General features: G+C 33.1%; 4 protein-coding genes across 4 annotated transcripts; 1 reads left to right on the top strand and 3 right to left on the bottom strand.

The window, feature by feature from the left end:
• Window positions 1-1,790: 1,790 nt before the first annotated feature.
• Window positions 1,791-3,877, bottom strand: LOC108487771 (L-ascorbate oxidase homolog). The gene is made up of 3 exons (XM_017792134.2): window positions 3,499-3,877; window positions 2,296-3,402; window positions 1,791-2,213 (listed from the first exon to the last, which is right to left on the bottom strand). Exons 1-3 carry the CDS (start codon window positions 3,771-3,773, stop codon window positions 1,913-1,915), a joined length of 1,683 nt encoding a protein of 560 aa, XP_017647623.2. The 5' UTR covers window positions 3,774-3,877; the 3' UTR covers window positions 1,791-1,912.
• Window positions 3,878-9,743: 5,866 nt separating this feature from the next.
• LOC108451297 (tubulin alpha-5 chain) lies at window positions 9,744-11,995 on the top strand. The gene is made up of 5 exons (XM_017749003.2): window positions 9,744-10,016; window positions 10,135-10,349; window positions 10,427-10,626; window positions 10,759-11,267; window positions 11,490-11,995. The coding sequence occupies exons 1-5, from the start codon at window positions 9,904-9,906 to the stop codon at window positions 11,800-11,802; spliced, it is 1,350 nt and encodes a 449-aa protein (XP_017604492.1). The 5' UTR covers window positions 9,744-9,903; the 3' UTR covers window positions 11,803-11,995.
• Window positions 11,996-12,771: 776 nt separating this feature from the next.
• LOC108486819 (ethylene-responsive transcription factor ERN1) lies at window positions 12,772-13,784 on the bottom strand. The gene has a single exon (XM_017791045.2). The coding sequence runs from the start codon at window positions 13,627-13,629 to the stop codon at window positions 12,856-12,858; it is 774 nt and encodes a 257-aa protein (XP_017646534.1). The 5' UTR covers window positions 13,630-13,784; the 3' UTR covers window positions 12,772-12,855.
• A 728-nt stretch (window positions 13,785-14,512) lies between these two features.
• On the bottom strand, window positions 14,513-23,530 carry LOC108451122 (uncharacterized). Its single transcript, XM_017748855.2, has 20 exons — window positions 22,093-23,530; window positions 21,544-21,747; window positions 20,515-20,619; window positions 20,335-20,400; window positions 20,079-20,243; window positions 19,656-19,730; window positions 19,417-19,571; window positions 18,674-18,809; window positions 18,520-18,589; window positions 18,284-18,411; window positions 18,127-18,183; window positions 17,452-17,637; window positions 17,252-17,344; window positions 17,043-17,128; window positions 16,890-16,956; window positions 16,736-16,802; window positions 16,528-16,664; window positions 15,437-15,528; window positions 15,262-15,328; window positions 14,513-15,095 (listed from the first exon to the last, which is right to left on the bottom strand). Exons 1-20 carry the CDS (start codon window positions 23,302-23,304, stop codon window positions 14,934-14,936), a joined length of 3,330 nt encoding a protein of 1,109 aa, XP_017604344.1. The 5' UTR covers window positions 23,305-23,530; the 3' UTR covers window positions 14,513-14,933.
• Between the last annotated feature and the right edge of the window lie 3,628 nt (window positions 23,531-27,158).

The raw sequence follows: 27,158 nt of genomic DNA, 5'->3' as shown, positions 1-27,158 counted from the left end.
CGGTCTGCGCATCCGAGCCCTAAAAGAGGGGTTTTCGCCTTTGAAACCCTCATTCAGACTTCGATTTCGACGAAGTAAAAGGGGGGACGACGGCTAGCTTCGCAAGGTAAGCTCCTCTTTCACCGTTCCTTTGTTCATCTCTTTATTTTCAAAACGATAATGGTGAATGACCCCTAAACCAGAAACGCAATGATATATGGAAAACTAAGAGGATTCGAGGAAGAAAAGAAATCACCTCTGCTTTTTTTTTTGTAAGTATTCGTATTGCTTGTGTTCGTAAAAAAAAATCTCTCTTTACAGTATCTGTTTGTATATTTTTGTTGCGTAAATACGCCCCTTTTTTCATTACAATGAACATTTTCTGGCTTTATATCCGAAACGAAAGAAAAACAAATAAAAGAAAAATAATATTTTCTCTTTTGTCTCTGTTTGTTGCTGTGTTTGTCTTGTTCGCAGGTACGGAGCAGAGGACATGCGCTCGCAAATTGGTGCGAAGAGTGCCTTAAATCCGACTAGTTTTATGTTGATTATTGGCTATGCTAGTCTCCAAGTTGAGTCATATAGGGAGTGCTTGAATTTCAAATATTCCATGTAATTATTGGGAGATAAAAATAATAATAATAATCTTATTTTCAATAGGTTTATATGTCAAAAAGCCTATTTTTATATTAAATTTGCAACTAATTAAGTTCTTGGCATTAATTAAAATAATTAACGTTGTTTGAGATTGATCACATTGACGGTTAAAATAAATTGACAAGCCAATTAGTTGATGAGACATTGTAGCTTATGGTTTAATCTAATATTTTTTCTAAAAAAATTATAAAAAAATTAAATTAAGCCATTGATTTACCATTTCGATTGATCCGTCCAGTTCAATTAAATAAAACATTAAGAAATAAAATATATATATTAAAAGGATAAAGAATCGGTTCAACCATCCAGTTCCAGTATCAATCGGTCTAATGGCTTTCTCGGATCGATATCTTGCCAATTTTGATCTAGCCGGTCCAACCGACTAATCCGACCCAAATCAAGTTTTATTATTTTTTATCATTTTTATAAGTTTATATCAAATTTAATACTTCTAATATTTTTTATAATTTTTATTATTTTTATAGAGTTTTAAATTTAATGTTTTATAAAATTTTAAATATTTTAAATATGTTTTATTAATTTTATAATTTTTAAGTTTATACCAATTTTCTTATTTTTTTAATATTTAATAGTATTTATATTTTTTATAATATTTTTCTAATTTTTAAATATTTTTATAGGAAAAATAATAGATTACTATAGAAGTTATTACTATCTCTATCTGATCAATTTATTTTACGTGGCTTAATTGATTATTTTAATTAATAATAGGGACTTAACTAGGTACAAATTGCATACAATGACTTAATTAATTTTTTTCATTTTTAAAGAGCCTTTTTGACAAATTAATATTTACAATTTGACATATCTAGTAGTAGTACATATCTAATATACAAATTTGAAATTTACAAAAATAAATGAATAAAAAAACACAAAGTTGAACCGCCATAGCAGAATGATTTATTTATATTGATGAATATATCAACAAAATATATATAGATTATTTATTTTAAATTTCTTTGTTAATATAACTTAATTATTTATTTATTTCAACTTTGAAAATATCAAAATAATTAGTAGTATAAACCATTTTTTAAATCATTCATCTTTAAATATTGTACAATTTTGAAAATATTAGTTTTTATATTGAAAATAACTTAAATGTGTGTATATTCGAGGGCAACACACGAAAATTAGTAATAATAAAGTGATCCAAAAGCTTTTATTTCATTAAATATTATACAGAACTCAGCTTTTCTCACCCTCTCTCTCCCCATATTCTATAATTGGATACAGATTTATAAGCTTAATTAAATTAACTGCTGAAAGGTGGAGGCCTTGGCATGCCTTGCACGATGCCGCAAGTCAATACACCTTCCGGTAAGTTGTACTCATCCTTGAGGGATCGGTTAGGGGAAATAACACTAGCATAAAGCTGTTGCCCAAGGTAATGCCTGTCCCATATCTCCGACCTCAGGTTCCACATCCCGCAGTTGTCGAATGTCAATAGGATTGCTGACCAGGAGTTGGGGAATACCTGTATGGTGTGTCTGCTCACGGCGTCAAGAAGATTGTAGTTCATCCTCTTCTCGGGGCTCCATTTCCCAACGTCCATGCTGCGACAAATCATTATACAACTTATTACTTCAACTCAAGCAAATCACCACATGTATTGGTTATGTTAGAAGCTATACTTACCCCACAGCAAAGAATGAGTAGCCAGACAAGTGGTAGGACTGAATGGCGGTCTCGTGATTCTCGAAGATGATTTCCACAAAGTTTCTGTGTGTCATGTTGAGGACAATAGGTGCCAAAGTTACCTTAGTGTTGTCACTTGGAGGCTCATCGGGAATGGTATCATACTTGAAAACCTTGTCGGCTACGCCATAGTATTCTGCAAGTTTTAGTGGAGTGGTTGGTTCGACATAGGAGACTCCATTAAGAGCATATCGGAGCTTGCCATCTACTCTTTGTGCAGTGTTGGCAAGCTTGATGGTGCGGGTAATGTTAATGGAACCATATTTGTAGGAGCCCTGAGGATTAGGCCTAGCAGCGTTAGAAGTCAAGTTCCAACGGAAGGTACGGAATTGATTGAGTGACCAAGCCCAACCAACAGGTGGTGGTGGCAACTCGGATGAGGCAGCTCCCTTGCCATTCTTGTAACGGATGATGCCAGTTGCTGTAACCTCACGTTTGGTAAAACGGGTAGAGGCCACTACATAGTAATCCCTTGGTTCCTGGTTGGCAGTAACAAGCACACTGAAGCACTGTCCAACGTGCACATCAAGGGAGTCATAGTCATTCTGCATTGTGTGGGAACCCTCCATCTCAACCAATTTCATGGTGTGGCCTTGGAACCTGACGTTCAGAGATGTCTTGATACCCGTATTGCAAATCCTGTACTTGTACGTTTTGCCTGCCTCCATCGTAAACAGAGGTTCATCCTTCCCATCACCTTTCGCAACTTTCCCATTAAGGTGGACACCGTCACATCTCCCCAGGTTGCGACCGCTATCAAGAATCTTCTTGAGGCTGGTGTGTCCCTTGTTGAAAAAGTCTCCCACTAAGAGAGTATAGTCATCAGCCGGATCAGCGTAGGGAACAGGGATGAGTAGACGGCTGTTAACACGGAGGCCACCGAAACCACCAACAGCCTTATGCATAGCCGTCACGGGATAGTAGATGTAGCTGCCAATCTGATCCTTCACCTGGAATTTATATGTGTAATTCTTCCCAGGGGGGATAGGACAGTTGGTTCCCAGAACACCATCTTGCCAAGAGTTCTTCCTATGCTGAATACCGTTCCTGCAACAAATCCCATTTCCACATATAATTAGCTCAACTCTTCACTAGCATAATCATATTAATGTAAAAAAGAAAATACTCTTGATAGTCGCTTACCATGTTACAAGGAATGGCTCATCAAGGTTATTGAACACATTGATCACAATATTGTTGTTGGTGGTAGAGTTAATATTTGGTCCCGGGAATTGCCCGTTAATAAGAATACCCTTTACTGGCACTCCCAAGGGAGCAATGGTGCCATAGGTGACGTTCCATTCAAAAAAAAGGGTGGGATCTCCGCCCTGGACCATAAGCATTGATCCTGCCCAGAGAAATAGCATCGATATTAATGTTAATCGAGCCATCTCTTTACCCTTTCTTCCGCCGACCATGTCTCCAATGTAATTTATTATACTGTTTATCCCCTCTAGAGGAAGAGGGAGATGATTAGCTTGAGTTGATTTTGAATTGCATGCATACCTCTCCTTTTATACCACACAATCCCCTTTTCCATACTTCCATCTTAATCCCTTAGAATAAGCTCATCCATTCATTTATTTCCTTGCTTTTAGCACTAATCCATTTTTGGTTTTACAATGTTGAATCATTCTTTTCTGTTATCACAAGGATTTGAATATTCACTATATGGATGGCTAACCTTTTCTTTAGGAAACTAATTATTTTTTTAAATTTAAATGTAGAAAGTATAGTATATTTTTAATAGAAAGAGACCTTAACCTCTTTTATTCTATAATCATGATAACTAGACATTTGATGTTAACTAAGTTAATAGGTTTTATATATAATTAAGTATTGAATATATATAAAAAAGAAAATTAATTATTAGTTAAGAGATTATGTCATATGACATATTACCACATCTAGAAAAAGTCATATTGAAAATATACATTTACATAAATAAAGAACCAAAATGATTAAATTAGAATAGCTAAATTCATTAAAAACACATAGTACAAAGTAGACCTAATCCAACCAAGTTCAATCTAGACCATTCTAAAATAATTATGCTGATTTTTCTACTCAAACCCGAATTGAATTGAAATACGAGTTTAATTTTCTTCTCAAACCAAATCCAAATAAGATTAAGAGAATAAAATAGTATTAGTACAAGATTGAATATCTCCTAAAATCAGTTTGGAATTTAAGTTAATAAACTAAAATTTAATATAATTTTCTAAATATGAAAATAGAAGAAAATCTTAATTATCATATTGTTGGCAATGAAAAAATTTACACATATATTCATGAGTTAGGTCGAGTTTAAGTATAATATTAATACATTTTATGTTTGTTCAAACTTGATCCAATTTTAAAATATAGGTATAAAATTTTACCCAAATCAACTCGTATTTATTTATATTTAATATTTAATAAATGTATGTATTTTTTCATTTATTTAAGTTTTATATATAGACATCTTAAATTTTGTTAATGTTTACATTATAATATTATATATTACAATAATTTTAATTTTATTTTATAAATTACAGAATATATTAAAATTAACTAAACCAAGTTTGAACAATCAAAACTCAACTTAAGCTTTATCCATATTTTAAATAGACCTAATTTTTTTATCAAACTTATTTTACGAACTTAATATTTCTACTCAAACTTTTTAAATTTCAAAAAAAAATCTTTATACTTTATCGAATAAATCAACTCGTGAATAAATCTATGCTACTTCTTATCCAAACAGACAAACAAAAACACATCATCTTCCTAATGTTGGGTGCTCATTATTGTACAACCCTAAATGTCATGCTATCCTGGCTGGTCCTGCCTCATCCCCCTTATATCTTTTTATTTTGATTTGATTTTGTGAATATATATATATATATAATTTAAGTTGTTCCAGGAAAAAAATCCTACCTAATATTCAGTTGAAATAAAAGAAGTAGCTTTAATCTTGTATAAATTCATTTTCCAGTATAATTTTTTTAGTTCAAACCATACTTTCAAGTTTAAAAGGATAGCTCAATTCTTAAATTGATGAAATAGAAAGATTTTATATGAAAAGGTGAACTATATTCACTAAATTATTAGTAAGTTTTCATTTAAATTATTGGATTGTTAAAATCATTGTTATATGACCTTCTTTGTTAGCGTCGCTTGCACAAATTGAGAGTTATTCTTCCATTTCTCTTCTGCAGTTCATTTTTTTTCATGAAATAACTTTGAACGTCATGAATCTACTAATCAAAATCCAAACAATTTTTTCTCTGATCTTTAACATTGAACGTCAAATCGACTTAGATCTAAGGTATAATCTTTTATCGCCGATGGATACTGACTGCTTGGAGCTCAGTAGTCAGACTTTAAAAAAAACTTTATCGCCCAATGACTTAAATAAAAACTTTTGAATAATTTAATGACAATTTTGTAATTTTTTTAAAGTTAAATGAATAAAACGTAAACTTAATAATGATTTAATAGTCCTCGGTGTAGTTTACCCTATATGAAATATAAGGAATTTTTCTTTTCAATAAATAAATATATAACTCTACTATAAAAAATACTCTTGATTTAGTAAGATCTATTAATCGAATCCACCTAAGTAGAGAATTTAACAAAATCACATTCATAAGTTCTATGGTATTATAAAAGTGATTTTTTTATATTTTATAAATCAATAAAAACTAAACTAAAAAACTAATTGAACCAGTTTGTCTATTTTTAATATTTAATATTTTTATTTTTAATAATTTATTCAATTGAACTGAATAAATTAGTCGGACCAAAAATTGGCGGTACGATCTATTCAACCCCTAATTTGGTTCTAAAAACCTTACACTAGGGATATAAATGAGACATTGGTGCTCGCAAGCTACTCAAGCTCGACTCAAAAAATCAAACTCGATTTGGTTATTATCGAGCCACTCAAGCTCAAGCTTTCGATCATGTCGAATTCAAGCTTAATATTTAAATCGAACTACTCAAGAGCTTTCTCAAGCTTTTCATGTTTTTATATTATTAAATTACATTATTTTTCTTAATATATGTTATTAATTCTAAAATTAATTATCGAGTTGAATTCAAGTTAAAACTTAAATATAAAAATTAACAAAAAAACTTAATTAAACTGTAGCACCCCAAACCCGGCCCAGACGTTAAAGCCAAATCCGACGTGCCACTTTGAAGTCAAAAACCCGTGTTCCCTTTTTAGTGTTTTAAAAAGCCGACTTTTGTTAAACTAACCAAGTGAATAGAAGCTGGGCACCAGGTAGGTATCCATAACAGAGGAGGTGAGCCATGAAGGCTGCTTAAGTACCAAGCTCTCCGATTGGATCCAATCCTAGACATGCCCACATCCATTGCCACACTTGGTTATAACAAGTTGAAATTTCTTTGAGTGGTTATCTTTGGTAAATCGAATATTCGTGACGTCGTGTTATTTTAAAAAAAAACAAGTATCGTTTTGAAATCACGCCCTAAGTCTAGCCCATTTGAATTAGTATCCATCAATTTAAAGTTGTTTTTAATAATATAATCCCAGAAAAATCAAAGAAGAAAATAAAGTTAAAATGGCCTTATTACAATCCAAAAATTAAATAGTAATTAAAAATAACTTAAGAAAACCAATCTCTTTTTCAAACCCAAAAGTATTCACCATGGCCCTCCGGCTCCAAGTCACCCACATCAAGGCTCACCTGCAAGGTTAAAGAAGGGGTGAGTTTGAGGAAACTCAGTGTGTAAGGAAAACCCATTCAAAGCCCAAGTCAGCTAAAGCCCATTGGGCCTAAGCCTATTCAGTAATGAGTAATCTGGGCCTTAGCCCTTATTCAGATAATGATGGCCCATAGGCCCATTTCAAAATACATGCAACATCAAGAAACATATGCAAGCCCATTTGAGGAGACTACTCGACCCACCAACCACTACACTCCACCCGTACCAGCCATACACTCCATGTGGGAATAGCTCAACCCACCCATTTAACACTCCACAATTGCGGCCTTGCTTTGCTCGATTATCATAAATTGAGGCAAAGCCTCCAAGACGTGGACAAGCCACTTTCGATGATTCCTCCGTCAATATCCCAAATCCATGCATCGATAATAACAACATGGCATGAAGTAAATAATAACATCAAACATGCATTTAGGTCAATTTAACCCTAGGAGTATTTGGTAATTTATCTCCTAGGGGTAAAATAAATTTTCCACTTTTAAAGGTATTTCAAGAATTTATCTATTTTAGGGTTTTTCATGCATATTCCTACCTTTCACGTACTAACGAATCACTACTGAGGGTTCTTACCGAATTGGGCTGTTGGCCCATCATTCCAATTTTGGCCCATTAAGCCCCAAAATATCGAGGGCACGTAAATCATGCACTTTGCGTCTAAACATTGCGACTTACCAAAAACATTAACCGATTTACCTCACGAGCATTCGCACACTGCAAATCTACAAAATACCGCTTTTCGGCATTTCAGCTTTTCGACTTTTGCCGATCTAGACTAAGAAAAAGGGTGTTAGTTACACACCTATTTGTGACGATATGCTGACGAGATCCACACACGAACCGCCTACAATTGGATTACTAACACGTTAATCTAACTATTCAAATACAAACTACGTATTAACCCCTTACAATATTCGGCCAACCACGCCCACAGATCATAGTAAGCTTATAAGAAATCAATAAGCAACTCATTAACAAATTTTTGTCAATGTTTACCACATAATCATAATTTCACTGCAAGCTGTCTTCCTGAGCAACAGTCACTAAATCATTTATAACTGGAGCTACGAAACTCCAAATCAAGTGCCGTTAATTTTCCCTGAAAATAGACTCATATATCTTCTATCCATAAAATTTTCACAATTTTTGGCATGGCCAATCAATACCAGATTTTTCTTAAAGTTTCCCATGTTTCACTGTTTGACTAATCTGACCACTCTTCATTACAAATCAAATTTCTCATTGTACAGAATTCAAAATATGTTCTCGTTTATTTCATTTGAAACTAGACTCATTAAGCTTTAATTACATAATTTATTCAGCTTCTAATTCATCTCCCACAATTTATGGTGATTTTTCAAAGTCACATTACTGCTGCTGTCCCAAACAGATTTATTACCAAATCACTCTTTCATACACCTATCTTGCATGCATGTTATTTAAACATGTATATCACCAATCAATCATCACATATCTATGATTTTTACTTAAGCATAATCTCCATTTCATCATTTTAAAGCACAACATGTTAGCCGATTTTTCCCTTTAGCATCTAAGGCACATGCATGATCATTTGTTTGGCTCAACTTCACCTATCTTCCATTTTTCATCAAAAGAACATGAAACAACAACCATTTCCTTCATTTTAATTCATGGCCAAATGCTTACAACACACCCAAAAACCAAAATATGCTTCAAGAGTTAAGGTAGAATTAAGAAGAACTCATGAACATCAAGATAGAAGCAAAGTACCAAGAACTTACCTTCAATTTTTCCCCTCCTAGTGACCGAATATTCAAGGGTTTCCTCCCCTATTTGCTCTCTCTCAAATTCGGCTATGAAGAACAAAGAATGAACAAAAACCTTCTTTTACTTCCTTTTGTTATTCTTATCACTCAACATTTTATGACACATAAATGATATACTAATATTTGTGCTATACTCATGCCATAATTCCAATAAAAATATGCCCATAATGCTTACCATGCCCATCATCCATTAACTATTAAAATACTAATGCCCATCATCCATTAACTATTAAAATGCTAAAATGCATACATTATTAACTATCCATCACCTTTGCCACTACATTAAAAGTGGGGAATTTGACATGCAAATCCTCCTATTTTGCACTACTATTTATTTGGCCACTACAAATTAGTTTATAGCATTTTTAAACATTTTCACATAGGTCCTATTTCATAATTTCACTCCTTTTTTCTTATGAAACAAAAATTAACTAAAATTATCGGGTTCTATCTTAAGCTTGGGCCTTCTAAAGGCCCACTAACATAATTAAACTTATGCCAATATTTACAGAATTCGCGAAAATTGAGGCGTTACATAAACTCAAACTCAAATAACTCGATTATATTTTAAAAGAAACTTTAGTTTCTTTAAAAACAAATATTCGATTAAGGTTCTGCCAAATATTAAACTTCTGATTTTAAATCAAATTAAATTTTACTCGATTGCACATTTGATTTTTAATTTTTAACCAACCCTAGTTTGGACTTAAAAGACTTGAAGAGAGTCGTGGTCATGGTGAGTGGTGGCCAGCTAAGCAAAAGTATGGGCCCCACGTAAAGGCTGTCGGACGCCAAAATATCATCAATTCCCATTAGTTAAATGCTATTTTTGTATGTATATATTATTATATTATCTTCTCTCCCACTTTGAAAAAAATCCTACACTCACTGGGTCTCTCTGTACTGTCTTCTCATTTTACATTTCTCGTAAACAAGGTCCATAACATTCGTCTCTCAGATCCTTTCCTCTTAGATCATCAAATCCATTCCTTTTTTTCACCAAAACATGAGGGAAATCATAAGCATTCATATAGGTCAAGCTGGTATTCAAGTCGGTAACTCATGTTGGGAGCTTTACTGCCTTGAACATGAAATCCAACCCGATGGAATGATGCCCAGGTTTTTATCTTCAAAACCCAATTTTTTTTAAGCAAAAGGATGCTAACTTTATGTTCTTTCATGACAGATTCTGAAGGGATAACAGTTGGTTTTCAATGTGTTTGTGATTTTGTTGCAGTGACACCTCTGTAGGTGTAGCAAATGATGCTTTCAACACTTTCTTTAGTGAAACTGGTTCAGGGAAACATGTTCCTAGAGCTGTGTTTGTGGATCTGGAACCTACTGTGATCGATGAAGTTAGGACTGGGACTTACCGACAACTTTTCCACCCTGAACAGCTTATTTCTGGCAAAGAAGATGCTGCCAATAACTTTGCCAGAGGCCATTATACAAGTACACTATAAACATCATCTGTGGTTCTTCTTTTTGTTGGGTTACTTACAAAGATTGATGCTTGTCTTTTTTTGCAGTTGGGAAGGAAATTGTGGATCTTTGCCTTGACCGTGTTAGGAAGTTAGCTGATAACTGCACTGGTTTACAAGGGTTTCTTGTGTTCAATGCTGTTGGTGGTGGAACTGGTTCTGGTCTGGGATCTTTGTTGTTAGAACGCTTGTCGGTGGATTATGGTAAAAAGTCAAAGCTTGGTTTCACCATCTACCCTTCACCACAGGTAACCATTTTAGCTTAAAAGCCTGCGGTAATATGCATTTGAGTTTGCTAGAACTAGGCTTTATGTTTGGCCTTTGAAACCTTTTTGTGGTATGCAATTTTCATTTTGGTTTTGTCTCTGTTAAACTCACAGGTCTCAACAGCTGTTGTGGAGCCTTACAACAGTGTTCTGTCTACTCATTCCCTTCTTGAGCACACTGATGTGGCTGTGCTCTTGGATAATGAAGCAATTTATGACATATGCCGTCGTTCCCTTGATATTGAGAGGCCAACTTACACTAACTTGAACCGTTTGATATCTCAAATCATATCATCCTTGACAACTTCTTTAAGGTTTGATGGAGCTATCAATGTGGATGTTACTGAGTTCCAAACCAATTTGGTTCCATACCCCCGTATCCATTTCATGCTCTCTTCATATGCACCTGTCATCTCAGCTGAGAAAGCATACCATGAACAATTGTCGGTTCCCGAGATCACAAATGCTGTGTTTGAGCCTTCAAGCATGATGGCAAAATGTGACCCTAGGCATGGGAAGTACATGGCATGTTGCTTGATGTATCGAGGAGATGTCGTCCCCAAGGATGTTAATGCTGCTGTTGCTACCATCAAAACAAAGAGGACCGTGCAGTTCGTTGACTGGTAAGAGAATTTCATATGGAAGGATGGAAAACTCTGCTTCATTAGTTCACTAGCTAGGAAATTGCCCTTGCCATCATTATCATATGGGATTGGTTTATATAATAGTATATACCTAAGTATCTCATGCAGGAATATAGTAGCCCAATGTATTTTAAGGATGTCATTGTGTCTCCAATATATTCATGCCTTCTCTGAAAAGTTCTTTTTCGATTGGATGTGTAGGTGCCCTACTGGCTTCAAATGTGGTATTAACTATCAGCCTCCAACTGTTGTACCTGGAGGAGATCTCGCTAAGGTGCAGCGAGCTGTTTGCATGATAAGCAACAACACAGCAGTGGCTGAGGTGTTTGCACGCATTGACCACAAGTTCGATCTCATGTACTCAAAGAGAGCTTTCGTGCATTGGTATGTTGGTGAGGGCATGGAAGAAGGAGAGTTCTCTGAAGCTCGTGAGGATCTGGCTGCTCTCGAAAAAGATTATGAAGAAGTCGGAGCCGAAGGTGTAGAGGACGAAGAGGATGCCGAAGACTATTGATGTTCGTATGCTGAAATATTTACTTTTGAATATCAGCTCTGTGTGTAAGGGTATTCCTATCTTTTGCTCTTGTGTAGCACTGTCTTCCTGTGTGCTGTATGATTGTTAAATTGTGCCCATCATTTGCCTACGGGCTTTTTATGCTATCAATGAAGTAATATTTATAGTTGTGTTTGTCATTTTTTGTTATAAATGTGTCTTCTATTTATGAAAGGTGTTCCATAAACAACATTTATGGTTGCTGTAAGATTGTCAAATTGTACCCATAATCTGTCTAGACCCTTTTTATGCCATCAATGAAGTGATATTCAGATCTGTGTTGCACACCCTTTTTTTGTTATAAATGTTTTCCTTCTTAATTATGAAAGGTGTAGTTTATAGGAGCAAAAAATGGCCAAATCATTTTTACTTTATTTCATTCTATTAAGAGTTAAGAGTTAAAATATATTTTGTTTTCACTCAAAAAATGGACAACTTAGTCGAAATTAATCTCTGGATGGAAGTTGAAAAGCATTTTTTGTTTAAACTAACATGATTGATAGAATAATTAAATAATGACAAGTGATATATCATGTGTACATTTGCTTTTGTACAAGGATTAGTTTTTGACAATAAAATGAATAAAATTTTAATAGCCAGATTGGTTTATTTTTAATTTAATGTATAGTGATTAATTTATTAATTTTTTAATAAATGGAGTAAAACGCAATCTGACATAACAGCTTTTATTATATTTTTACCTATTTTATTTAGAGTACTCATTTTTAACATAAGTGTTTGATCAATATTCGAACATAAATAAAGGGAAATCATCTAATAGGACTTCACCATGGAACTTGTTAGAATCAGAATCGAGTATAACATGGAACTTGTTAGAAGAAAGAGTAACTTGTTAGAAGAAAGAGTAGGAGCAAAAAACACGGAACTTGTTAGAAAATGGTGTGAGGAACATAACTGAAACAGCAATAGTTTTCATTTCAGACATTGAAAATTGTTGTTTCTAAACACTAGGAACAGAAACAGCCTCTAGTTTCATAGTTAGAAAGAGAGAAATCAACTTTGACAGAATAAGTGACAAAGTGTAGGAAGATCCCAAATAGCATCATTCGGATCAAATGCTGCACTTTGAAGGTACCCATTAACCCCATTCATTGCATAAAAAGTTGCTGATACCTGTCTTTCTACTTTCAAGCGTTCAAATTCCATGAGCTCTTGATCAATCCCTTGAGGCAAAACACCAACTTCTTGTGGCAACTCCAGTCCTTGGCTTAAAGGAATCTGATCAAACCCTGTTGGAATCATCCAGGATTGCCCCAACTGTGACGGATCCGGTCCAAGCTCCCCTACAAAACCGCTCAACTCCGGCCTGTACGCACCATCAAACACCAACGAATCACACATAAAACTATGGGTACCAGCATTACTGATACTACTATTAATACTGTCGTTACTGCCAACAATAGTACTTGCTTTAATGGTGATTTTGTTGGAGTTGGTAGTACTATTACTATTATTATTCTTCCCTTGCCTCAAGCTCTTCTTATGATTAAGTAAGTTCCTAATCTTCAAAGAGAGATGAGAATCAGTAGGAACATGAGTTGCAAAATTGGTTCTTGTATTAGAACCTCTAAGAAGACAAGCAGCTTCATCATAAGCTCTAGCAGCTTCTTCAGCTGTTTCAAAAGTACCAAGCCACATCCTTATCTTTTGTGTAGTGTCTTTGATCTCAGCAACCCATTTCCCTGATGGTCTTTGCCTTACACCAACAAACTTGTTTCTCCTCTCCTTGAACTTGCCTTTTTGTTGGGTTTGAACTTGGTGTTCCATTGGAAAGAAGAAAAGGTTGTTGGGAGGGGGGGGTGAAAGAAAAGAGGTGAGGGGGTTGGGTTTTTATATAGGGGGATATTGAAAGTTTGTGGGAAGGGTGTCTTGACATTGTTGGAAGCATGTTGGGCATAATCTGTTGTATAGTTAGTGACTGATATCTCAAAGGGTTTTGAGTTGACCAAATGATAAGGAGGGATTGGTGAAGGCAGGCAGGCATGACACTTGGAGAAAGTAGGCTCCCACTAAAAAGAGAATGGGAGCGTTGAAAAAGGATCCAAATGGAAGAAACAACAAAATAGAGGGGGAATATCAAGCAGGTTGGATTATAATGGAATCTCTTTTATAAATAAAAGCAAAGCATTTTCAAAGTTCGCTTCAATTTTTGAGATTATAAGTTTAATTTCACCTTTAAAATGTTCTCCATTCAACAATGATTTATCTCAAGTAGCTTCACAATGCCCTGGGTTTACTTCCATCTTCTTTCATTAGATTAAAATTAAAATAATTGAATGACGGGTAACATTAATTTACTATTTATGACAGTAAATCTAATACAACAATTACGTAATCGTAGACAACTTTTCAGTATGGTTTAATCCTTAGTAGCCTTTATAAATATGATGTCCAAAGAAACCCATTTTTATAAAAACAAAAAAGTTGGAAATTTTAAACAAAGAATCTTGGGATTTAAATTTTATTTGCTATATGAAATTTGTGATAATCATCTTTCAATACTAAAGGTAGACATAAAAGCAAAGTAAACAACCAGTTCGTACACACCACATTCCTTAAAAAAGCATACTAAAATGACCAAATTAGAATATAAAAATAATTCAAGGACTAATGATGAGAATTGACCAAAAAGAAAATGCAAATATAAACATATTAGAAAACCGACAACACATAATATTATTGTTCTTTTTTATGATCCAAATTGCAAGCATAATGAAAGAATTACAATCCAAATTCTCTGTAAAATTTGAAACGAAGAGACACACATGAGACCAAAACTGCTACAAGAACATCGACTTCTCAAACCTAAATGCACTTTTTTAACACAAAAAATATGCTCACCAACCACACGAATCACCACTCTCGCTTCTTGTTCCATAAATAGATACTTTCATGATATACACATTCTATAAAATTTATATATCTGGGGAGGAAAGTTCATTTCAATCACCGAGGGAGTAAAAAGAACATGATGCAAAAACAAAGGGAACCTTCTCCGTGAAAAGAATTTGGTATATAAAATAAATATATGCATTGATGCACAAGACGGATGAGTATTGAGCCAATATTAACTAGGAGGAGAGGATGGATTGTAAAGCAAGCTGTTGTTGCGGCTGCAAAGATGATAAAGTTGAAGCCAAAGCTGCTGGTGGTAAAGTCTGTTGAAGTTGCCTCAGTAGATTCACCATCCTACTTGCGGTTTGTTCTGTGGCTAAATCCTTACCACATAAAACCTACACAACAGCAGTAGATTTCATCAAATGCACCATAAAAACCAAACCGCATAAACAGAACAGATAGCCACAATTCTTATTTGAATTGTTTGTTCAGAACAAGCAATTCAAATAAGAATTAACCTTTATGTTAAGAAGAGTTTGATAAGGTAAGTTGAAATTTTACCTCAGCAAAAACTGAAACAATCTTAGGAAGGAAATTATGGTTGGGACCCAAAACTTCATTGTCGGACCTGAACACATATTAGAGACATTGTTAATAATGGGCATTAACAAAATATTGAAGCCAAAAAAAAAAACCTGAAATGAGACAAGGTTAGCTAAAAAAAAGCTGATCTAACCTCTCAACCATTGAACAAAGTTGTTCATGAACAACTTTGGCTTCAATCAGATCACCTTTTATTGGCAGGCAGTTTAACCATGCAGGAACAACCTACCAAACACAAAAGGTTGTGCGCAAGGCAAAGCAAACATTAAGAAAACAAAAATAAAACATCAAATAAGCTTTTAAGACATAAGCAACCAGTATTACTTATGTGAAAAATGCAATGCAGATCAAAAGAAGTGTATACAGAACTGACTCTATCTGAAGTTGTAAAATATCTCTGTGTATTAATACATAGAGAAGATCCACAAGCAACACTCCCCAGCAATATAAAATGATCCACAATAAAGCATTATATCTAATGTAACATAAGATATGGATGCCCTAGGAATATACCAATTCAGGGTAATGTCTATTAGAAAAGCATATATTTATCTGAGAGGAAGGAGAGTTGTTTAGTGACTATCAAACTGCATCATCATGCACCAGTGGTACTAGAATGTTTCAATTGTTTAAACTTTCTATGAAGATGTTCATCTTGTTCAAATATTTACATCTCTTAGAAAACAGCACTAAATCCAAACTGATAGAGTTAAAATTTACTGGTATGACCATTTTTACAACATAGAAAAGAAAAATGTTTGTTAGGATTATTGAAAACCTTGGAAAAACCATCGAGAAGGCCATCAACTTACCTTTTAGAGACAATGGTTCTTAATTTGATGCTCAGCTATGAATACACAAAACTATATTATACGTAACACTGTGCATCCATGAACATGTCAAAAAACGCTTTAATTTACTTTTGCAGCCACTAACAAAAAATGAAGAGGGGAGAAAAAATGTGCTCTTCAATTCCACCAAGGCTCTCCTCTACCCTAAGAGTTGATTAGAATATTAAAATGTGCAATAGTTTCAAGCACAAACATAGAGAACAGTATGGCCCATTGTACATAAGACATGGCACTGGCTTTAACAGGTAGATACACTTGGGGACTTCAAACAACAGCTCAGAAATGTGCTTTTTTTTAATGCAAACCACAGATTTTTCCTTTCATATCAAAAGGGAAAAATAACTTGGAAAGATGATTTTATGGCCTGCCATACCTGAGTTGCATCAATACTGTCTCGGTGGAACAGACATATTTTTCCCAAAGCAGAAACAGCATTATCATATGCCATAACATTTTCAGGTTGCGAAGCATTAGGATGTCGAATTACAGCATTTAACCTTGATAAAGCCTCTGGAAAAAGACACAAATATGTTATTCTATACAAGAAATAACCACGTTATAGACCATAAAGCAAAGTTTACCTCCAACAAGTGGCTTAAATACAGGTCCACCAAATTCTGCACAAACACCAAGCCCATATACTGCAGCCTGGAACATAAAATCATAATATTTAATTCAATCTCAAGTCTCAACAATCCATAGCACTTTGGTTGCCAGAACTAAGAAAATACATACCTGTCGCACATCTGGGTTCTCATCATTGCAAGCCTCCAATATGAAAGGAAGATATGTGTCATAATATCTGTTCAACCAAATTACAGCAATAAGCAATTGCATCAAATGATTCTTCTATGATAATAACAAGTATAAGAAAATTAGGCAGCTTACTTTAAAGCTGCCTCACGACACTGTTCGGCAACATCATCAAAAATACAAATTGCAATTCTTCTTTCTTCAGGTGTCTTATCTTTGCCCTGTATTATACAACATACAAAGATAGAGAAATATATGAGCATACTTCAGGAAAGAACTTTTTTACTCTGGACGTTCCTCAAGAACTGATTTTGGAAACAAGAGACAACTTTCTTGGAACTCACCCACATAGGAGTAAGATAAGAAGATAGCTCATCAAAGAAAGGCAGGAAAGAGGCTTTAAATGTTTTGATCAAAGTTCCCAAGATTTCACCCACCTGGAAGCAGAAAAGGATGCTTTAATGGATCCGAAAAGGATAATAACAGATAAATAAATATTAGCTTGTCATTTTTGTGCTTTATATCATGGCTTTTATTTTCGTACTTGGTCAAAAACTTCTTCCTCTTGCTCATTTTCCTCTTTAATCAACTCTCCCTCCTCAGCATCAAAGTCTTCAGCTTTGGCTCTTTCAGCTCTCTCACTTTTTCTGCTAGCACTAGCTGTGATTACTTGCTTTATCTCATCCACAATAGACCTAACTTGACTTTCATCTAGCAGAGGACCAGAGATCTGAAAGAGAAAAATTGTTCTCAGACATTGGGGCTAAACACTTAGTAGTTAGTACAAAAAAAGTTCTCAGACATTGGGCATGAAGACTTAGTACTTCATATATTATAAACAATCTCTTATCAAAGGTACTGATACATGTGAACCAAAATGAATGAAAGAAAAAGGCCAGGAATGGAGCTCTGAAATGTTTTCTCAAATACTTAAGTCACATATATTGACTAAAGGAGAGAGAAACAAGAGCTCATAGACAGCCAGGAAATATTAGTTTTAACAGACACGACAGGTTTAATTGAGGAATCAGTTCAACTTATTAGCGAATGTTAAAATACCATATTAAGTTCAAGTAACCATCCTTGTTTTTATTTATTTAAATAAATTCTAACCATCTCTTGCTCAATAAAATTCATTCAAAAGCAGAATAATTTCAAACAGAAAACAGTGAAAAAAAGAGACACTTCATAATTAACTTCATTTAATAATAGCACAAACCTGTACACATTCATTCAATGCATCTAACATGCTTGCACATATTTCCGTATCAGGTTCCTGCAAGAATGTGGTAATTTAAGTTTTCATCTATGACAAACAACATATCAATAATGCAAGTTTCGATACACGAATACTCCTAAGAACAAACAACAATAACCTTATGCAATGCCTCCACTAGAGCCGGAATAACGTAATCAGACAATTGCTTTACATAGGTCTCATTACGCCCTTGAGCCATTCCCTTCTCCACAGCTAATTTTGCGGAACGCAATAACTCCGGCATAGCTACAAACAAAATAAAAGAAATGGCCAAGACAATTAATAGAAGCCTAACAAACTTGAAAAGGAAAACATTTTAAGTAAAAGAGAAACAGTATATCATAACCATTCTACCTGAAACAGCAGCTTTTCTAACTTCTTCGTGGAAATAAAATTTAAGAAGAGGAACTAGAGTCGGGGCAACCTGTACCATATGTCCACCATTTTGCTAGTATCACATTGCTAGAAAGTCGAGAATAATAACCCAATACATTGAATTGAAACACACCTGATCAATCCAAGGAAAAAATCCTTCCTTCAACTCATCAGCATAGCAACAAAGCATGTTACATGCTGTTGCCTTTTCCTCCAGGACGCTAGTCTTGATCCCAATTCTTTTATCCCCGAGGGTAATGGTTTCCATACTGAACATACAATACCAGACATACCTTACTATAACACAAAACATATTAAAAAATAACATTCTATTTCTCTAAGCCAACACAGTCACGCCAGAAGTCTGTGTGTCATTGTGGTGTTTGCAGACATGAGCATGAGCAGGAATTTCTTAGATCATCTTTGTATGTATTTTTGTGTAGCATAGAGAGAAGTAGAAAAGAGAAGGGGGAGGAGAGGAGATTGAGCCTTGGCCTATACAAATGATGGAAGGATAAACAAGATACAGATGAATGTATCAACATTCAAGTTACTTATTGGCGTAATTCTAAAATAGTAACAAATTGTACCAAATAATACTGCTCAGAATGAAATTGCTATAAGCCAGCCAACCATCCATAGATGAACACAGCTAAGGCTAGGATTCTTTACGTGTACATGCAGTGTCTGTGCACATGCAAGCATGGGTGTGTGTTTCTAAGATTGTTTATGTTTTTGAATGAAAATATAGAGAAGTAGAAGAGATGAGAAAAGAGTTTTTTACCTATACAAATGAGGATAAAAAAAATATACATGCATGTATTGACATTTATGTCGTTACTGGCAAATTTATTTAAAACAGTAACAAAGTATAACCTTTCATCATCAGAGTCCTCGATATCATTATCTGAATCTGCAGATGTAATAGTCACATCTGGCTTCAGTTGAGCAGACTGGAGAAGGGGAGGCATGACAACACTCATGTAAGGGAGGAAGTCTTGTCCCAAACACTTGCAAAGTCTGGCCCATGCCTGTAATAAGGTCATATAATCATAAGCAAGGACAAATAAAATGTGAAAGATATTGTCTAAGCAGTTCCTGTGCTATGGGCATACTTGCAGCATGTAACTTGTTGTCGGGTCATCTGTTTCCATTTGGGATCCTTGCAATGACATTAGCACTTCCATAACCTTGCAATAAGGAAGAAGGATACAATAAAAGGTAAGCTTATATTTGATGAAAGAACAAAACAAGATGTAAACACTTGGTGGAAATATCAATATAATTTATAAATTTTACAGTATAATGAAATTAAACAGTAATGAGATGAAAGAAAAAGAAAAATATATGCTACAAATTACAAAAGTCACAGGGGGAAGGCAGATACTTGCTCCAAATTGCACCATTACACTCCCTAACTAATGGTATCACTAAACTCAAATATCTTAACCATCCATGACTTCTGAGATATAAGAAAATAACTAGAAGAGGAAAAGAAAACAATGACACAGGAATGGCGCTTTTACACTTGTACCAACCTGCTTAGCATCATCTCTGAACTTCTCCTTTCCAACAGCCATTCCAACAAGACTAATACACTCCATGGATTTGGCACGAAGCATACGATTAGATTTGTCAGTTGCATTCACCAAGATAGCTTTCAGGTAAGGCATAACCGCATCATAGTATTTTTGGAAGTGCTCCTGCAAACCCCCATACTGTCAAACTGAGTCATCTAGAAAAATATATATAAATTCATGATTAATATAGCTTTCTTTAGGGAAAAATCTATACCTGAGATGAGTCAGCAACTGATGCCAATGCAGTCAAGGCCCCTTCTTGCACCATTTGTTTCCCATTCTGCATGTTATATCTTATGTTAAAAACCCAAAAAACAAACAAAAAACTCCTTTAATAAAATTGATTCATCATTCTTGATGTGATATTTATAACTCCAACTGTCATAACTCATACCTGTAAAAGTACAAGCAATTTGCTAACAATTCCATCTAAGTAAGGTGTTAAAATTTCTGGAGTGCAATTCTCACTGAAGTTGAGCACAGCTGAAGCAGCATGGGCCTGTTAAGACAATTATATATAGCAAAATCAACTGTTATACAAAATAAACAGGAAAATCTTGAACATGCAAATACCTAACCAGCATGAAATAAGGTAGGGAAAAAACTCTTTACAACATAATAAGACTGTTAAACGTTCATACAAAAAGGAGCACAAGCTAGCTACTTCAGTTTCCTCAATAAAAGGTAACTAAGCATCATTCATCAACTCAATATCCACATGAACACATAAACAAGGATTCACCCCCCCCCAAAGAAAATTCATAAAATATTTGGGAAATCATGATGCAGCATCCACTCTCCAATCAATTAATTCCCTTCACAATCCATTCTCAGGCTCTTGCAAATGCATCCACCATTTTAGAAATTAATCTGTATAAATGCTAGCAAAAATAGAAGTTCCCTTTTGTATTTCAAGAAGAAGCAAGATAGAGAATTGTACAACGAAATCTAACAACTTTGTGGCCATTATTTGATAACATAACATATCTTTTGACCATTTAGAAATTTGGCATAATGACCATAAATGGATTCTAAAGAGTGATGAAAATAATCTGCTAGTAACAAGTTGAAATGTTCCAAACTGGAAATTTAGCAAGTTTTTATTGATGACTAAAGTAAATTATATAAACAAATAAGGAGACATCCACTTAATTAAGCATTAACTAAAGCAAGCGATGCACCATAGAGACACCATGTGCATGCATTGACAACTTTAGTAGGAGGAAATTACAGAAACAAGCTGGATAAATGATGTTTATGGGTGGGGGGAGAGAGGTATCAATTATACCATGCAAACACAGAAAGAAAGGGAAAGATCAGGTAGACACATTATCTCTATGTAAAGGGCAGAGGAATAATAGTTAGCAACGGTTAAAAGCATAATCTATAGCCCTGAGGTAAATTTTATACATTTGTAACTAACCTGTACTCTAGGATTTTGGAAGTCATCCATAGCCGCTGCTAAGGCAGGCAATACTCTTTGGTGATATTGGTTCTGCAAATCAGGACCCAAGTCAGTAGACAATTGCCCGATTGCATTAATAGCTGCCCACCTCACACGGGGATGAGAATGGTTAAAGGAGTTCAAAACCATAGAAACCACTTGTTCCAGATTTTTAACCATAACCTGCAAGTACAGCAGCAAATTAAAATTCAACAAAAACAGGGAACATGTCCAAACTCTACACAATGTGATCTTTTTTTTATTTCCCTTTCAAAACATGAACTGAATCCTCAAGAAAAGTTATGGTTAAAACCACCAGAATCAAGAGATACTAAACAAATTATAGCTCATTGTTCAAGTAATAAATGGAAAATACATGCATTTACAGCCATAAGTAATAAATGGAAAATACATGCATGTACAGCCATAGTTGGAAGCAAATTTTATTGGCCCATTTCCGGTGTTGGACATAACAATAATGTCATTCGTAAATAACAGTGCTAGTGCTTAAAAGTGCTACATCTATACCTTGGAACAACCCTCGGCAATCTGTGCAAGGGCAATCAACGCAGCATGATGCTTTTGCCACTCAGGAGCAGCTAAATAAGTTGAAAATTGCTCAGATGCAACAGGAACAATAGTATTTCCACCTAAGGAAATTGCTAGACGATCCAAACATTCCTGTCCCACAGCGTAATTGCTAGTTTCTCCAGCATCCTCATCCTCAACTTCTGCAGTGTGCCACGCTGCGTCATCCTCAATATCAAGCAACAATCTCATCAATATTGCAAATAATCTACTAATAAACTGAGGCAGCTTCCTCATCATTCCGGGAGCCCGTTCCCTGGCCTCTGCCAAGGTAACTACAAATTCAATTGCCAAGTGACGAGTTCCTTCCTCAAGTGATTCTGCCTCCGCAATCTGCAGCATAGAACCCACCACATCAACAATCTGCCTCCTAAGAAACCGAGGCTCCGTCTCTGCCAACTCAATCAACAACTCTAGCGCCTCCTGAGCCGTAGCCTCATTCCCGTTATTCAAAGCCTCCGTCAAGGTCTTCATCATTGCTGGTAAAAGATCCTGAAACCTATCCCGATCAGATGAGCTGGTCAAGCACTGAATAAAATTGATAACCGCATTCAAGGCCGCGATTTTGACATCCGCATTAGAATTTCCACTCAAACACTTCAAGAAAACAGTGTGCAGATCCTTTATGAAAGGAGTCAACACATCACCAATATACTGACTCAACTGCGCAAATATCAAAAAAGCAGACTCCTGTAATCTAGGGGAATCGGAAGAAACACATTGAAACATAAACGGCAACAGCTCTGGCCATCCGTTCTCCGGCAAAATACTAGAAGCAAGCTCCGAAACAGTATCGCATAACTTTTTAGACAAAGATTGAGCAGTTTCGACTTGGATTTGATTCAAGAGCACAGATTTGATAGAGGAATGAGTGGAAACGTTGAGACGAGGCCAGATATAGGAATCATCACGAGTCAACAGCTTACGAAGGAGAATAGCAGCCATGGCACGAGTATCCGGTTGAGCACAGACCTGAAGAAGGTGAGCAAGGCGGAGGCAGAGAGCATCAGGATCAGATTGCTTGCAAACATTGAATAAAGCCTCGGCGTGTGAACGTTGCTCGTTGGAAGATGACATCAAGTGAGAGATTAAGGTTTCGAATGGGACCGGGTCGGATCCTAAGATGACAGCGAGCTGAGATTGCTGGTCCATGGTGGCGACGGCGGCGGCGAAGAAGATGATCGATAACAGCGATGAAGATGAAGAAGAGGATGGTTAAATTGATTCCTCTCTCCCTTTTTATGCGTGTATTCTGCGTTTGCTTGGCTGCTGTGTGTGACAGAGAGAGAGGCGGGGGTGGCTGAGAGGGTTTTAGGAGGAGTGTGGGAAAGAGAGAAATGAGGGATTTTAAGAGAGCGCGCCAATTAGGGTTGACAACAAAAATGAAAATAAAAATAAAACATTTAGTCCTTTATTTATTTTTGTTTTCTCTTTTAGTCTTTAAATTTGTATTTTAATCAATTTACCTTAAAATGAATGAGACATTTAATATTTGTTAACTTTGCTAATATGGTATATCATGTTAATAACATTTCAGAATTTAATTAATTTTTAAAATTTAGATTATTAAAAACATTTTTAATATTTTATAATTTTAAAATAATATATTTTAATAATTTTATGAAGTTCTAAATTTTAAAAAATCGCTTAAATGCTAATGTGTTATTTACATGACAATCCACGATATATATAACATTAGGAAAATTAAAAAAGTTAACTTTTCATTTATTTTAGGATGATTTAATAAAACACAAGTTTAAATATTTAAAGAAATAAAAAATAAAGGGTTAAAATGATATTTTTAAAAAGTAGAGGATCAAATAAGTTATAATACCAAATAAAAATAAAAGAAGTTTGGAAGCTCAGCTTAGCTTAGCTGGTATCCTTACGTGTCATCATGATTAAAGTACAGTGTCCTTATTTGCTTTTATTTTTATTCATCACACACTTTAATTCTTATAAAATACAATTAATGTCAAATATATAAATAAAAAACTATGGTGTATAAAAATTATTTTATAAAATATAGAATATGTGGTAATTTTTAATTGAAACTCGATTAATAAGTAAAATTAACTTAATCCGACATTTAATATATTGTATAGATAAATTGCAAATAATATAAGCTTAATGCGAAATTTGGTATTTCAATTTAACATCTTTTTTTAATGTGATACCTATGTTTTTTTTGATCCAATGTGTTAATTTTTTTTAATGTTCAATTCGGTTTTTAGAGTTGATTACAAATCAACTCTAAAACCGAATTAAGCCATGATTTATCGGATTGTGCTTAACAAATTAAATAAACTCATAATTAAAACTAAATTTATTCTATTAATAAATTCATGAAATATTTAAATCTAATAATATTAGTAATCAACTTTCATTAAATCCATCCTAGAGCTCAAATTAAACACTAAAAAGTTAAGATCATTATCTTTGGTACCAAAATTGAATAAAAAATAACATAACTATTACATTAAAAATATATCAAACTCGAGTATCAAATGACATATTAAACCAATAATATATCTATATTATCATTCATTTAAAAAAATTAAAAGCATACTTTTCACAAAATAAATTATATTATTATAAATATGTTTTAATATTTTTATATTTTTATCTAAACTTAATAAAATCCAAAAAATTACTTAAACTTTATCATTTTACATAATTTTTAATAAATATATTTATTTTAAAATAATCTAATAATTATTTACTTATGAGCGAATAAAGTATTAAATTTTGACAGATCAGGTGATGCGTGAACGGCCCGTAGCTTTAGCTGCTCCTTTTTTGCTTTATCACTTTACAATCTTCCCGCTAAAAATGACAAGGACCAGTATTGGCCACCTTTCATTATTTTATATTATTTATTTTCTTTTGATTAATTTTATCAATTTATTGTGCGTCTTTTTAGCCATTTGAATTTTTTTAATTAATTAAAATTTAATATTTTCAGTAATTTTATTTTTAAAATGTGTTTAGTAATTTGGATAATTCTCTTATAAAATCTTTTTAATAATATCTATTTATCACTTGATAGAATTCACATTTATTTTATTTTATTTGTTTTTAAAATTATATCATCGGTTAACTATTTTACACTTATTTATTTATTTTCAAATTTCACTATTTACTTTTTAGATTTATGGTATTTAAAAATTTTGGTTATTCAATTTTAAAATTTATAATGTTCGCTCAACTATTCAGAAATTTTTATTTAAATCATTGGACCGTTAAAATTATTGTTGTATAACATTTTATGCTCTTATAGTCTAAACCAATCAAAAGCTCTAATTCATTTTCTTTTCTATAGTTCTTTTTATTTTCATAAAAACAACTTTAAACATCATGAATTTATGAACCAAAATTCAAACAGATTTCTTATTCGATCACTCACACTAGTCATCAAATTGACTTGAAACTAATGTATGTTTTTCTACTAGTTGATGGGTACTGATCGCCGAATCATCGCTTGAAATTCGTTAGCCAAACTTTGAAAAAGAAAAAACTTAATAACCTAGTAACTTCAATAAAAACTTTTGAATAATCCAATCCTAGGCGAAGACAAAAAGAAATTAGGGGGCCAAGTTTTAATTTCAATTTTTACGATAGTAAAAATACAATTTCACCATTTAAATGGCCTATATTTTTATAAATTTTAAAGGATTAAATAAAATTTATCATTTTTAGGAGGGCTAAAGTATAATTTTACCTTTCCTATTTAAAATTTTAAAATATTCAAATGGCCTAAATGACTACAACATAAATTTACTAAGTTTAGTTACCTTAAATATAATTTAACCTAATGTTGCATGTGTTTGAGTTTAAATGGAGACAATGAGATGATAATTAAAAAATTAAAATTATCATTAAAGATATTAAAATAAATTTATAAATAATTAAAATTATATTTTAAGCAATAATCACATTAATAAAATTAGAAATTTATTAATTATATCAGTATCAATTTTCTATTATTTATTATGTATTTATTAGATTGTTATCAAAATTAAAATTATATATTTTATATAATAATAAAATAAATAAGAAATGGTGATTAGAGTTTCTATTCCCTAAATAACACCAATTAATAATTCAAATAATAATAACATAACATAAATTATATGCATATACATGATTGTTTTCTATTTTATAAATATTATAAAACTTTAATAGTATATATTTTATTTGAAAATATTTTATATAATATATAATACATTATCTATATATTATATACAACATTTACATCAACCGAGGCATTCCTTAAAAGAGACAAATTATTTTAGTAGAATAATACCTTTCGTTGAAGGTTCGAGATTTAACCTCTCTCGACAATTGTAATTTTTAACTAGGAATTTGTTGTACTTTAGTGACGATATATGAAATAATATTTTTAAAGGAAAATAGATAAAATTATTTTTATTTTTAAATGAAATTACAAATGTAATTTTGCAAATATATATTTTCTATTTTATGAATTAATTGTTTTACTCAATTCTTGCATTCAAAGAAAAATAATTATTGATTAAAAGAGATTATTGTTTTTTAATATGCAAAAAATTAGTACAATATTCAAAAATAAGTAAGGTTTGTTTGTTAAACTGTTGAATAGATTAAATTAATTTAAAATTAATATTTTATTTTATTTTTGAAAATTTTGTTATTAAAAAATAAGTTTTAGTTTCTTATTTTAAAAATAGAAGGTGCATATCATAAATAGAAAAAATGTTTTTAATAATAAAAACATGAAAATATGTTTGATAATTATTTATCTATAACAAAACATGAACAATATATTTAAAAATTAAATTTATATATATCTAAACTAAAATATATAATTTTTATTAAATATGTGTATCAAATTAAATAAAAATAAATATCATATTAAAATGTAAAATCAAATAATATATTAAACAAATTTAATATAAAAATAAGTAAAAAATTGCAGATGGCATTCACATTCTAATATATGAGAATTTCATATCAGCTACGTGGAC

This window comes from Gossypium arboreum, chromosome 13 (assembly GCF_025698485.1).
Source record: "Gossypium arboreum isolate Shixiya-1 chromosome 13, ASM2569848v2, whole genome shotgun sequence".
Lineage (NCBI taxonomy): Eukaryota > Viridiplantae > Streptophyta > Magnoliopsida > Malvales > Malvaceae > Gossypium > Gossypium arboreum.
Note: the sequence above shows the minus strand (reverse complement) of the source record. Positions and strands in the feature narration are given on the sequence as shown.

Coding starts and splice junctions, on each gene's coding strand:
- LOC108451297 (XM_017749003.2), top strand. CDS start 9,904: ATGAGGGAAATCATAAGCATTCATATAGGTCAAGCTGGTATTCAAGTC. Junction 10,627..10,758: donor CCATCTACCCTTCACCACAG/GTAACCATTTTA, acceptor TTAAACTCACAG/GTCTCAACAGCTGTTGTGGA. Junction 11,268..11,489: donor ACCGTGCAGTTCGTTGACTG/GTAAGAGAATTT, acceptor TTGGATGTGTAG/GTGCCCTACTGGCTTCAAAT.
- LOC108486819 (XM_017791045.2), bottom strand. CDS start 13,629: ATGGAACACCAAGTTCAAACCCAACAAAAAGGCAAGTTCAAGGAGAGG.
- LOC108451122 (XM_017748855.2), bottom strand. CDS start 23,304: ATGGACCAGCAATCTCAGCTCGCTGTCATCTTAGGATCCGACCCGGTC. Junction 20,244..20,334: donor CAGTTGCTGACTCATCTCAG/GTATAGATTTTT, acceptor GGGGGTTTGCAG/GAGCACTTCCAAAAATACTA. Junction 17,638..18,126: donor CATTGAATGAATGTGTACAG/GTTTGTGCTATT, acceptor TTTCTCTTTCAG/ATCTCTGGTCCTCTGCTAGA.
- LOC108487771 (XM_017792134.2), bottom strand. CDS start 3,773: ATGGTCGGCGGAAGAAAGGGTAAAGAGATGGCTCGATTAACATTAATA. Junction 3,403..3,498: donor GAGCCATTCCTTGTAACATG/GTAAGCGACTAT, acceptor GATTTGTTGCAG/GAACGGTATTCAGCATAGGA. Junction 2,214..2,295: donor TACTCATTCTTTGCTGTGGG/GTAAGTATAGCT, acceptor GATTTGTCGCAG/CATGGACGTTGGGAAATGGA.